Here is a 15,379-nt window from a genome sequence, read left to right on the forward strand (position 1 = left end):
TTTGTTGACTTTGTGCACACGGGAGTTCATAAACAAGTTAGAATGTGCAAACATTCAACAAAAGTACTATGGTAAAACAGTGGTGTTTGAATGCTACCATGACAACATGATCGTCTCACGTCTGATTTTAGCATGTGTACATTTTTGTGTGTCTGGGTAGACATAAAATGTCATATTAACATTTGAAATATAAATCATTTTACATATGAACAGCTTCAGAGATGTTACGAATAGTCACAGTGCATTACATACATCTTTTAAATAATTACGAATCAAGGTTAATGCTCCTTTACTTATGGCCAATAATAAATAAAACAATAATAATATTAAAATAAAAATAGAGTACATAGAATATAAATTATGTTAATATATAATATAGGCCAGTAACACACACACACACACACACATATATATTAAATTTTAATTAAATGCAAATTAAAATAAATTGCTTTAATTAAAAATTGATATATTAATGTATTTCTGATATTATTAAAACTAAATTATATAAAAAGTAATATACAAATATATAAAAATAAATATTAACATAATAACATACCTGATATATTAACATAATGGCTGACATTAAAAAACTATACTGAGTACTGAGAGTATTTATATATATATATATATATATATATATATATATATAGATATATATATATATATATATAGATATATACATACATACGTATATATATACATACATACACACACACACACACACACAGAGACACAGATGTGTGAGTGTGTATTTTACAAATATAATAACATCAAATACATAAAACACTAAACAACAATATATTAAAGCGTTAAATAACTAATTAATATTAAAATTTATTTTAAAATTGTGTTCTTGAAGATTGACCTCTACATTGGCAAAGGTAATATGCAAATGCATGCACAATTAAATATCCAGTTTTGATTTAAACCAATAAATCTGTGTATAAAAATGTGCACAAACTGTACATATGAAAATCTACGAATACAAATGAGATCACCTTGACCATGATGGGCATACCACATTTTTGTTAATGTTTGCAGTATAAGCACATAAATTGATGAGTTTTTATGACCGACTGACGTCATGTGTAAATTCATACCTCATCAAAATCGTGCTCATTTGAGTTCTTCTTTAGTGCTTGTCCCCTTTAGTGCTGTGGGCTGCAGTAAAGTGTCTTTAGCGGTGCCCTTTATTTGTGGTCAGCAAATAGCTGAGATCAGGCTGATTTAGGCTCTGATGGGCAATACTGTCGTGGTATCTGATCCCTGCACTGGCGAGCTCATCCTTCTGTCTGCTGACTAGACATGGCCACCACTAGTGACACATCGATTTCTCCTCCTGCCCCACAGGTGGCTCAGCGATCCCTGAATCCCTCACCAATACACCAGGTGACACAGGCAGACATCATTAGCATCTTAAAGCAGTTCAGCTGGTGGATACAGACTTGATTTATGAAACCCTGTTTAATGGACATGCTTTTAGCTCCCTGTTTTGCATGAAAGTCAACATGAAATGCCATTCGCAATGCATTTTACTTACATAATATGATGCAATTCTCAAGGACACAGGATATTCAGTGGGATGAGAATGTAGGATGAAACTTGGTCGGGAATTAATTGGATTGTGAAAAGTGGACCAGACAAACATTTGAATTACTCACAATAAGATCAGTATCTTGTACTGGGTGAAGTAAAGAGGTGATGCAATTCTGAAGGAAACAGGATATTCAGTGGGATCAAAATGCAGGATGAAACTTGGTCGGGAATTAATTGGATTGTGAAAAGTGGACCAGACAAACATTTGAAAACTCGCAATAATATCAGCATCTTGTACTGGGAAAGTAAATAGGGCTGATTTTCATTTCATGTTGACTTTAAAGTTCCTTTTCATTGCTGTTTAGTAGTAGATGCACTGTAGAGTGTCTTTAAAGATCAAGCATTGCTTGGCTGATGGTTTTAGATTTGTGGTTGAATTTATACTAGTCATGAAAAATCATCATAGTGTATGATAATAAAATCAGAGATAGCATCTAAAACAACAATCATTTTCATCAGATATTTACTGCAATACATAAAAACTAGAAAACAGGTCTGAGTGATTAAACTTCTATATTATTCAACTAGATGTACTCACTTGTAATTTTTACAGACTTTGTATTCTTTTGCATAAGTACAAGTATGTTTTCCAAAGCTAAAATTAAAAATAGAAGTGTTAACAGTAGGAGGTAGCTGGCCCTCTTTACTTACTCTCTCGGCTCTCGACTCAGTGCTGTAATTTTACTGTCCCAAGTGCTACTTGTGACGAGCTTTCTGCCCACAATGCCAGCTGCTACCATCTCGAGCCAGATAGACACCTCGTCTTTAACTACGGTGCCATCTCCGTCTAGTCCAACAGTCACAGTCGTACCCACTGCACCTGACCAGCCAGGTAAGAGACCTTCCTGTAAATGTCACAATCACAATTTGTTGACACGTTTGCACTCTCAATGTCTCCCAGTATTAAAGTTTTGATAAATAAATCCATCAGAACTCTGTTCGCAAAGACATTTCAACCTTGAAATAAGCCGTAATATATGCAAGCATGCGTCCATCTATTTAGGTTAGACATTCTTCATTTATTCGGTCTCACTTGTGTTAATAATTGAGAGGTGAAATATTCAACAGGGAGCATGTTTAAAGTCATACATTGAGTTTTGTTCTTTTGCCCTCCTGGTTGTGAGAATGCATACATTACAGTTATTCTATTAGAAGGCACTTTGAATCTTTACTAGCTTTTAAAAGAGCCTAGAACATTTGAATTTGTATGTCTTTATTTATACTATACTGTAGGCCCAGGGTTTACTTCATGGGTAGGATGATTAAAATCTGGCACCAGGTAAAACAGACAAACAGCAAACATTTTTGTTAACTGAAATACAATTCTAAAAAAAAAATTCAGCAAAATTTCTCAATTTCATTTTGTTTTACTTCAAGTAATACATTTGTAAAATGTAAAAAGTACTAAAGTAACTAAAATGTCGAACTAAAATAAAAAATAATCCAACTTGCTTTGAATCTGTACTAGCTTTTAAAAGAGCCTAGAACATTTGAATTTGTATGTCTTTATTTTATACTATACTGTAGGCCCAGGGTTTACTTCATGGGTAGGATGATTAAAATCTGGCACCAGGTAAAACAGACAAACAGCAAACATTTTTGTTAACTGAAATACAATTCTAAAAAAAAAATTCAGCAAAATTTCTCAATTTCATTTTGTTTTACTTCAAGTAATACATTTGTAAAATGTAAAAAGTACTAAAGTAACTAAAATGTCGAACTAAAATAAAAAATAATCCAACTTTATTGAAATATTTAAGATAAAATACAACAGTGTTCAGTAACATTCTAAGATATTCTCTAAACCTGCATATCATTCAGTAAGCAACAGCAAGTAAATGTAAAACTGCACCGTAAAAATTGTGCACAAATATTATAGTGAATCAGGTACAAAAACAACACAGACAGCACAGGCAAGTAAACAAGGCCAATAGCAAGTGAAATACTTCTTAGTAAAATCCCTCCAGTTTCTTTGCTCTCTCGTACCGCACAGGGGACCTTGAGGAAAGTAGTGCATGCAGGGAATCACGCTCCACTGTAATTCCACTCATGATTGATGGCCGTAATGGTGCTCTATATTCTGATCTAAGGTATAGCAGGGTGTGGAGATTAAATATGATTACTGCTGTGCTAAATCACTCATTAATATATATGGGCCAAGGTGCCAAATAACATACCATGTGGCGGCTCCTTAAACTTATGTCTTCTTGAATCAAGCATTGAAGTCAGCAGGGCAGGTGGAGGCTTGCTGACTTGTAGTGTTTTGATGATGTTGCCGTACTGATGCTTGACAAGCTGTTAGCAATTTAAAAAGGCTTTTAGCTGTAAAAATAAATAAATAAATACATGTCAGTGAAACCTTTCAGACTTAAAAAAACATTCAGGATTCAATAAATATAAAGCAAAAGTTTAGCATCTGTGATAAGTAATTCTGACTTTTTCCATTCAGTTTTATCCTTGACACAATTTACAACCACCTAGAATAAAAATACACAAGGCCAAGAAATACATAAAAATACACACAATTTTAAAAGCCAGAACATTCAGTAACTACAAAATTTAAACATTAGACAACTTTACAGCTCAAATAATACAGTGGGGGACATATTTATTTGATCCCCTGCTGATTTTGCAAGTTTGCCCACTTACAAAGAAATGAAGGGTCTGTAATTTTTAGGTTTATTTTAACGGATAGAGACAGAATATCAACCAAAAAAATCCAGAAAAAACACATTATATAAAGGTTAGAAATTGATTTGAATTTCAGTGAGTGAAATAAGTATTTGATCCCCTACCAACCAGCAAGAATTCTCCCACAGACTGGTTATGTGCCCATGTGGAACACAGATTAGTCCTGAAGCTACTCCTAATGTCATCTCGTTAGGTGTATAAGACACCTGTCCACACAATCTGTATCTTCCATTCCAACCTCTCCCACCACCATGGGCAAGACCAAAGAGCTGTCAATGGATGTCAGAGACAAGATTGTAGATCTGCACAAGGCTTAAATGGGCAACAAGACCACCAGCAAGAAGCTTGGAGAGAATGAGACAACTGATGGTGCGATTTTTCGGAAATGGAAGAAATACAAAACAACCATCAATCGGCCTCGGTCTGGAGCTCCGTGCAAGATCTTGCCTCATGGGGTAAGGATGATCATGAGAAAGGTGAGGGATCAGCCCCCAACTACACGGGAGGAGCTTGTTAATGATCTTAAGGCAGTTGGGACCACAGTCACCAAGCAAACCATTGGTAACACACTACACCGCAATGGACTGAAATCCTGCAGAGCCCGCAAGGTCCCCCTGCTCAAGAAGGCACATGTACAGGCCCTTTTAAAGTTTGCGAATGAACATCTAAATGATTCAGAGAAGGCTTGGGAGAAAGTGCTGTGGTCAGATGAGACCAAAATTGAGCTCTTTGGCATTAACTCGACTCGCCGTGTTTGGAGGGAGAGAAATGCTGACTATGACGCCAAGAACAGCATCCCTACAGTCAAGCACGGAGGTGGAAACATTATGCTCTGGGGCTGTTTTTCTGCTAAGGGTACAGGACGACTTCACCGCATTGAGGGGCAAATGGACGGGACCATGAACTGTAAAATCTTGGACGAGAACCTCCTTCCCTCAGCCAGAACACTGAAGATGGGTCATGGATGGGTCTTCCAGCATGACAATGACCCGAAATATACAGCCAAGGCAACAAAGCAGTGGCTCAAGAAGAAGCGCATTAAGGTCATGGAGTGGCCTAGCCAGTCTCCAGACCTCAATCCTATAGAAATCTGTTGAGGGAGCTGAAACTTTGAGTTGCCAAACGACAGCCAAGAAACCTTAAGGATTTAGAGAGGATCTGTAAAGAGGAGTGGATCAAAATCCCTCCTGAGATGTGTACAAATCTGGTGACCAACTACAAAAAACGTCTTACCTCTGTGCTTGCCAACAAGGGTTTCTGCACCAAGTACTAAGTCATGTTAGAAAACAATTTCTAACCTTTATATAAGTGGGCAAACTTACAAAATCAGCAGGGTATCAAATAAATATGTTCCCCACTGTAAGCATATAATAATTAACAACCAATATGAGCCTCTTATTTCTTTTTTTAAAAAAAGGCAAATATTTGTAATATAAAAAATAACATTTTTATAAAAGTTTTTTAAAATAATTATTTTCTGTGAAAATGTCAGTATCATTAATATATGTACTGCAATGAGTATATGCTCATTTTCTGCATTTGCAAGCAGCATGTTCCTCTTTCAAAGCAGGTTGATTTTCCAATCGGATGTGCTAGATAGCAGGTGTTCAGTTTTGTCGACTGTGAAGAAGTTTTTTAGCTTTGTTTGTATAATCAAAACAATATGCCACCACCTCACCTATCCCACCATCTCTGCCTCACACCAGGTGTGTGTAGCGTTCGCCTTTCAAACCTAATGGCGCTGAAGCTGTAACTATGAAAATGGCAAGCCCAGCCTCAGGATATAAATCATTAAATACTCTGTTATTGTGAAACACAATCACTTTTGAGAGCACATGGCGTGGCGGTAGAAGCTCAGCTGAAGGCCGGAGCTCAATTCTTTCAGATCTATTTTTGAATAGCGATTGAATGAACAGCTGCTAAATATTTCATAAGAGAAAAGAGACTAGGTCATGGTAAGGAAGACCAAAAAAGGGCCAATTTATTGAACTTACGGAGAGAGAGATAGATACATGAAACCATAACAGGAAGCGAGTCCTGTCCTTGAAGGGTTGGACGGGGGCACAAACAGGGGAAGTGATTCTATCAGATCTTGTGTATCCCGTTTCTGCTGAACTGGAAATGGCCAAAGGTTGAATCGCTGCAATAATATCCATTATGTACAGTATGTAAGCCCAAAGGGCACCAATGGCATCTGTACTGCTTTTGACAGAACGGTTTAGATATCTGACTCTTTATGCTCTGTACACAATTACAGTTTCCGCAGCACCAGATGTGATACCCGATGCGGCCACTGCAGCAACCGACACTGGCTTTGTTGCAAGCAATCCACTTTCTGTTCTTCCTGAGGTTACTGATTCATCTGCCTCATCCTCTGGCGGCACTGCAACAACAATTAATACGGACATCCAAGCAATATCTACTGCAACCATGGCAACAACACCTTCTGCAACCATGGCAACTTCTGAAACAACATCTTCAGCATCAGCTAGCACCATTCAACTGCCAACATCTCTTGCTGTTGATGCAGTTTCCCTTGTTTCTGATGGATCTCTAGTGGAAGTGGGTGCAATGGTTACAGCAAATACTGCAGTAAACTTAATTACAAGCACAGTTATGTCCTCAACCGATGCAGTGATGAAGACAGTTGATGCACTCCCTCCAGACATTGATTTGATTGTCCCAGCATCTGATGTTCCTCTAACTCCCACATCTGATGGTGATGCACCTGCAACTGATGCCGTCGCAGCTGTAACAGATGCTCCAGCAACAGTTACAGTTTCTCCTGAGATTGCTTCCATTGCCCCAGGAACTTCAGACTCAGATGCTCCTGAAAGTCCAGGTGATGCAGAAGCAACCAATGTGTCTAATGAAATGAAACCTGCTCCTGAAGAGCCAGGTGATGGTGCTGAAATTGTCACCGCAGGTGCGGAAACAGTCACTGATCCTGCTCCTCAACCTAATGCTGAGACTGACAGTAAACCTCCATCCGAAGTAGGAGAGAAGAGTGAAGTTCCTCTTGTTGAGACCAAGGAAAAAACAGCGATAAATATGGAGAAGACAGATAAAGATGCTCCTGAAAGTAAACCTCCATCTGAAGTAGGAGAGAAGAGTGAAGTTCCTCTTGCTGAGACCAACGAGGGGAAAACAGCAACGAACTTGGAGAAGAAAGATAAAGATGCTCCTGAAAGTAAACCTCAATCTAAAGTAGGAGAAAACAGTGAAGTTCCTCTAGCTGAGTCCAAGGAGAAAAAAACAGCAACAAACTTGGAGAAGAAAGATAAAAATGTAAAAGCCCCAGGTACCCACAGCAAATCTGACATCTGAATTTTCTGACAAGTATAATCCCTACTAAAGTGCAATTTACACAATGATACACTTTTAAAGCTTTTAGAGCTTCAGGAGTTCATTTTGGAGGTGCAATCTGTTGAGGTTTGTGTCACACAACCCAAATTGCCTTCAGAACAGTATGCCAGAGGCCTGCCTCTCTTAAAGGAATAGTAAATGAAAATTCCGTCCAAGGAGAAAAAAACAGCAACAAACTTGGAGAAGAAAGATAAAAATGTAAAAGCCCCAGGTACCCACAGCAAATCTGACATCTGAATTTTCTGACAAGTATAATCCCTACTAAAGTGCAATTTACACAATGATACACTTTTAAAGGAGCTTCAGGAGTTCATTTTGGAGGTGCAATCTGTTGAGGTTTGTGTCACACAACCCAAATTGCCTTCAGAACAGTATGCCAGAGGCCTGCCTCTCTTAAAGGAATAGTAAATGAAAATTCTGTCATCATTTACTCACCCTTATGTCATTCCAAACCGGTATGACTTACGTTCTTCTGTGGAACACAAAAGGTGTTGTTTGGCAAAATGACAGCCTCAGTCACCATTCACTTTAATTATACGGGGAAAAATCTAAAATTTGTATGGAATATTCTATATAAATAAAATATCCTTTTGATTCCTTTTCCACTGAGGAAAGCAAGTCATATGGGATTGGAATGACAAAAGGATGAGTAAATAATGATAGATTTGTTATTTTGAGTGAACTATCCCTTTAAAACAAAACACTGAAGTTTTATACAGTATAACTACTATTCTATTATTTTAATAAACAATACTGATTCTGACAGAACGAACTGATTAAACAAATTAATTACACAACCTGGTTAGGACCTTTGGGGGGTTCAAGCCTTAATTCGATTTTCTCGCAAGTGAACAGACCTTTGTACATTCCATGAAATAGCGTTTAAAACAATATCCTTAAATATTCAACCACTATGTCAGCATAAAACTAATCATGTATCAGATTTGAACAATGAAGAAAATGAACTAAATAAAAATAAAACACTTTCAAACACTCATGATCTCTCTGGTGTAAACAGTATCTGGTGACATTAAGAAGAAGAACGAGGCTGGGAAAACCGGAGACAGCAGGGAAGCCAAAGAGGAAAAGAAAGAGAAGGAAAAAAAGAAAGAAAAAGATTATGAAAAGAAAGACTATGAGAAGAAAGGTATACAGCATTTGTCGTTGAGTGTGTGCACCGTGCGTAGCTACACTGTAGAAATGACACAAACAGATACTGCACTCATCTGACACGACGCTTAACGTTTTAAATGACTGCGGTCTGAAAATGCATTTCTGCTTGACTGCATTGTATCTTCCAGTACTGCTGCTGTGGATGAGATGGAGTATCTGTTAGTGAAGAACATTTACAGCTTGTAGCGTATTGATTGGTTTAGCTTCCATTAGATCCACAAGAAAGAAACTCTAAACCCTAGTTTCCTCTAGTTTTAGGCTGTTTTGTTTACAACATCAGCTTTCCTAAATAACAGTAGCATCATTCCAGTGTATCTCGTTTCACATTTTAGGCCCTTACTGTGAATTTTTTCACATTGTTGAGTGATTTGTGCCAACAGTGCAGCTGTGTTAGCCAACAAAGAGAATGACGTTGCTTTTATTCTAAAGTTGTTGCGAGGATTTTGATCCCTGGGGGGCCAAAAACACAGTTGTCAAGAATAGCGTACATCAGATTTCAAGGTAAGGCAATGCTTTAAATCAAGATAGCAAACAGACGTTATTTTCAGAGTTTTAATGACATTTTATGTGAATGATGTATTTATATGCATTAGCGCTCCTGTAGGCAATGCTTATCAAAGGACAATTCGGTTTTGATTTCTGTTTTTGTGAATATGGACAGACACTAATATGGAAACTGTGGAAAAATTGCTTCCTAAATGTTATTCATTTCCTCTCTTCCATGTCGCCCTTTCTTGTCTCTCTTTTCTTCGTGCTCGCATGTTTTGTTTTTTGCTTTGTCTCATAAGGTAAGCCGCTCATGATGTATTGTGTTTGCTAGAAAACAGAAGGATCTCCCCCAGGCTGTATAATCAAAAGCGTCCTCTTCTAGAAAGTAGCTACTTTGCATTTTCACTCGTCGAGTGCTAGACAGCTGTCTGCTGAAGATGCAAGATCGTTTGTGAAACATCGCTCCATCCCTTCACCAATCTGGGGAGTAATTGAGCATTTATATTTAATTAGCTGCTCTTGCCCCCCATCCCACTGCTTAGCTGACTGTGACACAGCAGGACCCCTACGTCGCCAGCATCTTTAAAACATCATATCAATTATTCAAAGCCCCAAGTGTCCAAACAGCAAAGAATTGAAAAGATCAGCTTCTTAAACACAACTTTAACAGCAGCTCATTATCTCTGTTTATCAGTGTCCTGTCCATTTAAACTGCCCTACAGGTGGGTTTATTCACTCATACTGATGACTTTCTACTGTTTAGTCAGTCTGTTTGGAGATGTCTAAGATACTGTGTTACGTAAAAGCATCCCAAAAATCCTTCAAATGTAATCTGAGAAAAATTTAAGCGCTAAAAAAAATTCACTAAATATCTGAAAATTCAGCCATACCAATAAGCCAAATGGAATCGTTTGGTATGTGCAGAGCAAATTAGAAGACTTTGTCCACAAAATTCTATCTATAGATAAAACATATAATATTTGTTTAATGCATAAATAAAACGATGTATAACAGTAATAGGGAACAAATAGCAAAAATTAATTTTTCTCATTTTGTCTCTCATAGTTGAGGTATACCTATGATGAAAATTACAGGCCTCTCTCATCTTTTTAAGTGGGAGAACTTGCACAATTGGTGGCTGACTAAATACTTTTTTGCCCCACTGTATACATAATAAATATACACAGTACACACACATTTAGTATGTAAACATAAACTTTTATTTTGAATCGATTCGAGACTTCTGTAAATATCTGTAAAATTGTTTGAAAAAATAATCCCAATCCCCAAAATTCTCCATAAACTTACATTAGATAAAAGCAATAAGTGGACAGCCACAGTTGTTAAGGTAGGATTTGTCAGTAATGTTTTTGAGGCTGGACTGGAAATCAACTGGCTAATATGGTCTGTAATCTAATTCACATAATTTTTTTAAGGTAGTGTTAAATGCCTGCCAGCTTTTCCAGCTGGCTAAATGATGCGACTAATCGTTTTTGCAGCCCTACTTTCAAGCAACTGTGTCAGCATGTTTATTTGGGAATGAAGGCGACAGCCTGTACTTCTGTAAATATCTGTAAAATTGTTTGAAAAAATAATCCCAATCCCCAAAATTCTCCATAAACTTACATTAGAATAAGTGGACAGCCACAGTTGTTAAGGTAGGATTTGTCAGTAATGTTTTTGAGGCTGGACTGGAAATCAACTGGCTAATATGGTCTGTAATCTAATTCACATAATTTTTTTAAGGTAGTGTTAAATGCCTGCCAGCTTTTCCAGCTGGCTAAATAGTCTAGTTTATAGTCTTCTTAGTGTCTACATGTCATGCCCATGTCCTCTCATCCACGAGTTTCCTGTGTCTTTTCCCCTTCCAGTCCCTCATTCCCTGTTCCACAGACTAACACCTATCTACTCTTTCTCCATCAGACTGCGAGTGCAACGGTCACTCAAATCGCTGCAGTTACATTGATTTCATCAACATTGTGACTTGTGTGAGCTGCAAACACAACACTAGAGGGCAGAACTGTCAGCACTGCCGCCTCGGGTACTTCCGGAATGCTTCTGCTGAGCTGGACGATGAGAATGTTTGCATAGGTCAGTCAGATATCATTCCACACCAATCCGTTTCACTCTTCCCCTGACGCACCCACACCATGCCACTCAGAAATTGTCCTTTCTGGCCAAATGATATGTATTGAATTGGAAAGGTCGAGAAATCTTTCCTCATTTGCATACGGTCCAACATTTGGTCTGCCAGCACCTTGCCATACATGTGACAATTTCTGACCTACTGAAGTCCAACAGAAGTATGGATTTAAATATACTAATATCATGCATCATTCATTTTAGAGACTCGCAAGAAATCTTCTCCTAGACTCCCATCTTCGTTTACTTGAGATCTAGGAAACTGAACAACTTGCATTTTTAACTGTCCAGCTTAAAACTATCAATATCTGTATTGATATGAGAGTAGCACAAAGAAAATGTGATTCGGAAAAAAAGCAATTTTGTACTCTTTTGTGCATGATCTTAAAGTCAACATGAAATGCCACATGCAACCCATTTTACTTCCTTAATGTAATACTTCAAAGTATAATACCGGATATTTAACAAGAAAAAAACAAAACATAAAAAGCACAGTTGGATGGGATTGAATTTTATCTGTAATAATTGACTGAATTTTAAAAAGTGGACAGTACACGGTAAAACTGAAAAGAGAGATTTGTGATTTTTACGTCACAGGCGTTTTGACATTTTGATAAAAGATTATGAAGACAAAATATTTTCTTGGGAAGAAAAATGAATCATTCACTATAAGACAAGGAATGTGTATTAAAAAGTAAATAGAATGCATTTCGATTTCATGTTGACTTTAAAATGGGGGACAGAAGAAATACAATCAGAAGGCGTAAGATTAATATATATTTTTCTTTTTGATGAAAACTGTTCCAAAAGCTGTTCAAGCAATCTGTCACAACACTTTGTTAATGATACAGTGACCTCTACTGGAAAAATACACACACATAAATCACTGCGCTATGACTGACAGCTGCCAAGATGGACAAATTATGCCCTTGTGAATGCATAGAGCAAACCCTGCTTACATGACTGATGAACAACCACTGATCACATAAAACTGACAACTCGCAAACATAGAAGTGAATTTCTAACACATGTGAATATATGCCTATTGCCTTCAGGCTATGCTACATTGCCTTTAGGCGAAATGCTGTAATTTTGAAACACTGTACATAATTTTTTTTTTATAAACATTAATTTTCCTGGAGGTCCACTAATACTGTTATTTATGACTATTTACCACATATTTTTGTGACCCTCAGAATTGTACAGGTCATTTTTGCTGCTGTGCCATTAAGACTTTTATGTAAACAGTTTTTCTTATGCAAAATGCTATGTGGCACTGTTCTGCACGATTACTTAAAGGAATAGTTCACCCAAAAATGAAAATTTGCAAAAAATGTACTAACCCTCAGGCCAACCAGGATGTAGAAAAGTTTTTCTTCATTGGAACAAATTTGATAAATATAGCATTACATCTCTTGCTCACCAATGGATCCTCTGCAGTGAATGGGTGCCGTCAGAATGAGAGTCCAAACAGCTGATAAAAACATCACAATAATCCACAAGCAACTGGCACAACTCCAATCCATTAATCATTAAGGCATTTTAACTTCAAAATGTTGCTTCCAGCTAAAATAAAAGCCCTCTATCAATAGTATTGCTTTCTCCAGTCATCTTGTCTGGAATGGATCAGGTGAGAAATATGCACAGATCAACCATAGTTTACAAGCAAAAACAGTCCAAAAAATGTCTAAAGAAATGTGCTGGTTGATGTTGATGTGAGAGGACAACAGGGCATGGAGGTGGTGCATTGGTGAGCAAGTGACGTAATGCTGAATTTCTCCAAATCTGTTCACACGAAGAAACAAACTCATCTACATCTTGGATTGCCTGAGAATACATTTTAAGCAAATTTTACTATTTCTTTAAGAGCTGCAGGTTTGCTCTCGAGTTCAACACAGTTTTACTGCCCCATTAGGAACATAGTTAAATATAGTTTCTAACTATAGCCTTCAATATGCAAAGCAGTAATATTGGTAGCATGAAACAAGCTACAGTGTTTTCGTAGTTCAATGAAATCTATCACAAAATAAAGAGAACATAGCCGCCTTCTCAAGGTTTCAGCACAAATAATCTACAATTGCTGAACAGAGGTGGACAAAGTACTCAACTCCACTGCTGGTCAAATATTACTCCATTACAAGTAAAAGTTGTAAAGACAGATTTTTACTTGAGTAAAAGTACAGAAGTACTTGCTTTTAAAAGTACTTAAGTAGCAAAAGTAAATTTCATTTTTTATGTCAATGCACTGTTTTATTGTTGTACGTAGTAGTACTTACAATACTTCTGAAGCAACTTATAATACATTACACCTACTGAATACAGTACAGTGAAATCCTGTAAATACAGAGTGATAAAAAAAATCAAACCTGCTTTAAAACCCAGCAACACAACTGTAGCTGTGTAACTTTACAACAGCAACACTGCTTTAACAAAAAAGCAAAACAGCAAGACTGTACTTTGATGTCACACACAGAACAGTCTGTGCAGTGCTGCTTCAGTCAAACACCTATTGTGTTTTATTAGGAGATGCACAACAGTTTTTCTGTGGCTTTATAGGTAATATTTTCACCTACACAATTTAGCAAAATCAGAAAATATTGTGTGTAATGTATACCACAATATTAACTTCTTATTATTGAATTGTTGCATTTGCAACTGGTCAGTGTTCAAAAAATACTGGGAAATCTCTTCATGTACACTCTTAAAAATAAAGGTGCTTCAAAAGGTTCATCACAGCGATGCCATAGAAGAACCATTTTTGGTTCCACAAAGAACCATTCAGTCAAAGGTTCTTTAAAGAACCATCTCTTTCTTACCTTTTTATAATCTGAAGAACCTTCTTTCGCCACATAGAACCTTTTGTGAAACAGGAAGGTTCTTCAGATGTTAAAGGTTCTTTATGGAACCATTTAGACAAAAAGGTTCTTCTATGGCATCCTGAAGCACCTTTATTTTTAAGAGTGTAGCCCTACAAGAGTGATTACTGATAAACTGTCTGAAAAAAAGAAAGTCATGTTTTAGAGAAGAAAAAAATCACCCACTGACTTTCAAAGCTGCTGCATAGTAACGACTTTCTACTTCGAGGACCTTGATAGAAATGTAGTGGAGTGAAAAGTACAATATTTGTCTTTCAAATGTAGTGAAATTGAAGTCATAAGTTCCCAGAAAAAATAATACTCAAGTAAAGTACAGATACTCAAAAAGTGTACTTAAGTACAAAACTCAAGTAAATGTACTTAGTTACTGTCCGCCTCTGTTGCTGAATAACGTATATATTTTCTATACACAGAGTGTAACTGTAATCAGCTGGGCTCCTTTCACGCCCGGTGCAATGACACAGGCTTCTGCCAGTGTCGAGAGGGCAGCACGGGCCAGAAGTGTGAGGACTGCCTGCCTGGATATACCTGGAAGCAAGGCTGCGTGCGTAAGTCACACTTCCTTCACAAAGGCATTAAACACAGGCTTAGTCATTAAAGACACATTCTGTGATGGATGATACCACTCGTACAACAAATAAAGTGCTGTGAACGAACAACATATGGGTGTCATTTCACTCAAACATATGAGCAACATTGTTGTTACTCACAGAGGTCTTTGCTGTTGTACTACCAATAACAACCTGCTGTTTGCAGCAGTTGTGCATTATAGATACTTGTGGGTGGGGTGATACAGTGGCTAAAGCAGTGAGGCAGGGTAAGAAGAAGGCTGATGGTTCAAACCTAGCAAAGAATTGGTTGTATAATGAAACACTGTCAGCCAAGGACTAGAAAGCAGCCCAAAACCTACACCAGCTTATCACAACTCACCACTACCGAAATGACTGTTACACAAATATACACTTGATTGTGACAGCTCCCAGTTCTTCAGGCACTCAGGAAAACGTTTTTTTTTTTTAGATTAACACTTTATACTAAATGATCTG

The 15,379-nt window shown here is 37.2% G+C and overlaps 1 protein-coding gene across 5 annotated transcripts in view; it reads left to right on the forward strand.

Annotated features, from left to right (window-relative positions):
* Positions 1–15,379, forward strand: part of LOC107598980 (netrin-G2-like) — a 114,961-nt gene that overhangs the window by 80,352 nt on the left and 19,230 nt on the right. For 2 of the 5 annotated variants that reach the window (XM_016290450.1, XM_016290451.1), the window contains 5 exons: positions 6,545–7,588; positions 8,672–8,800; positions 9,256–9,327; positions 11,239–11,406; positions 14,747–14,881. In XM_016290450.1, coding sequence (XP_016145936.1) covers positions 6,545–7,588; positions 8,672–8,800; positions 9,256–9,327; positions 11,239–11,406; positions 14,747–14,881 — 1,548 coding nt within the window. Of the gene's footprint in view, positions 1–6,544; positions 7,589–8,671; positions 8,882–9,255; positions 9,328–11,238; positions 11,407–14,746; positions 14,882–15,379 lie in introns of those variants that run through there. The other 3 variants (XM_016290454.1, XM_016290455.1, XM_016290453.1) reach the window with 3 other exon arrangements.

This window comes from Sinocyclocheilus grahami, unplaced genomic scaffold (assembly GCF_001515645.1).
Source record: "Sinocyclocheilus grahami isolate Dianchi unplaced genomic scaffold, SAMN03320097.WGS_v1.1 scaffold259.1, whole genome shotgun sequence".
Classification (NCBI taxonomy): Eukaryota; Metazoa; Chordata; class Actinopteri; order Cypriniformes; family Cyprinidae; genus Sinocyclocheilus; species Sinocyclocheilus grahami.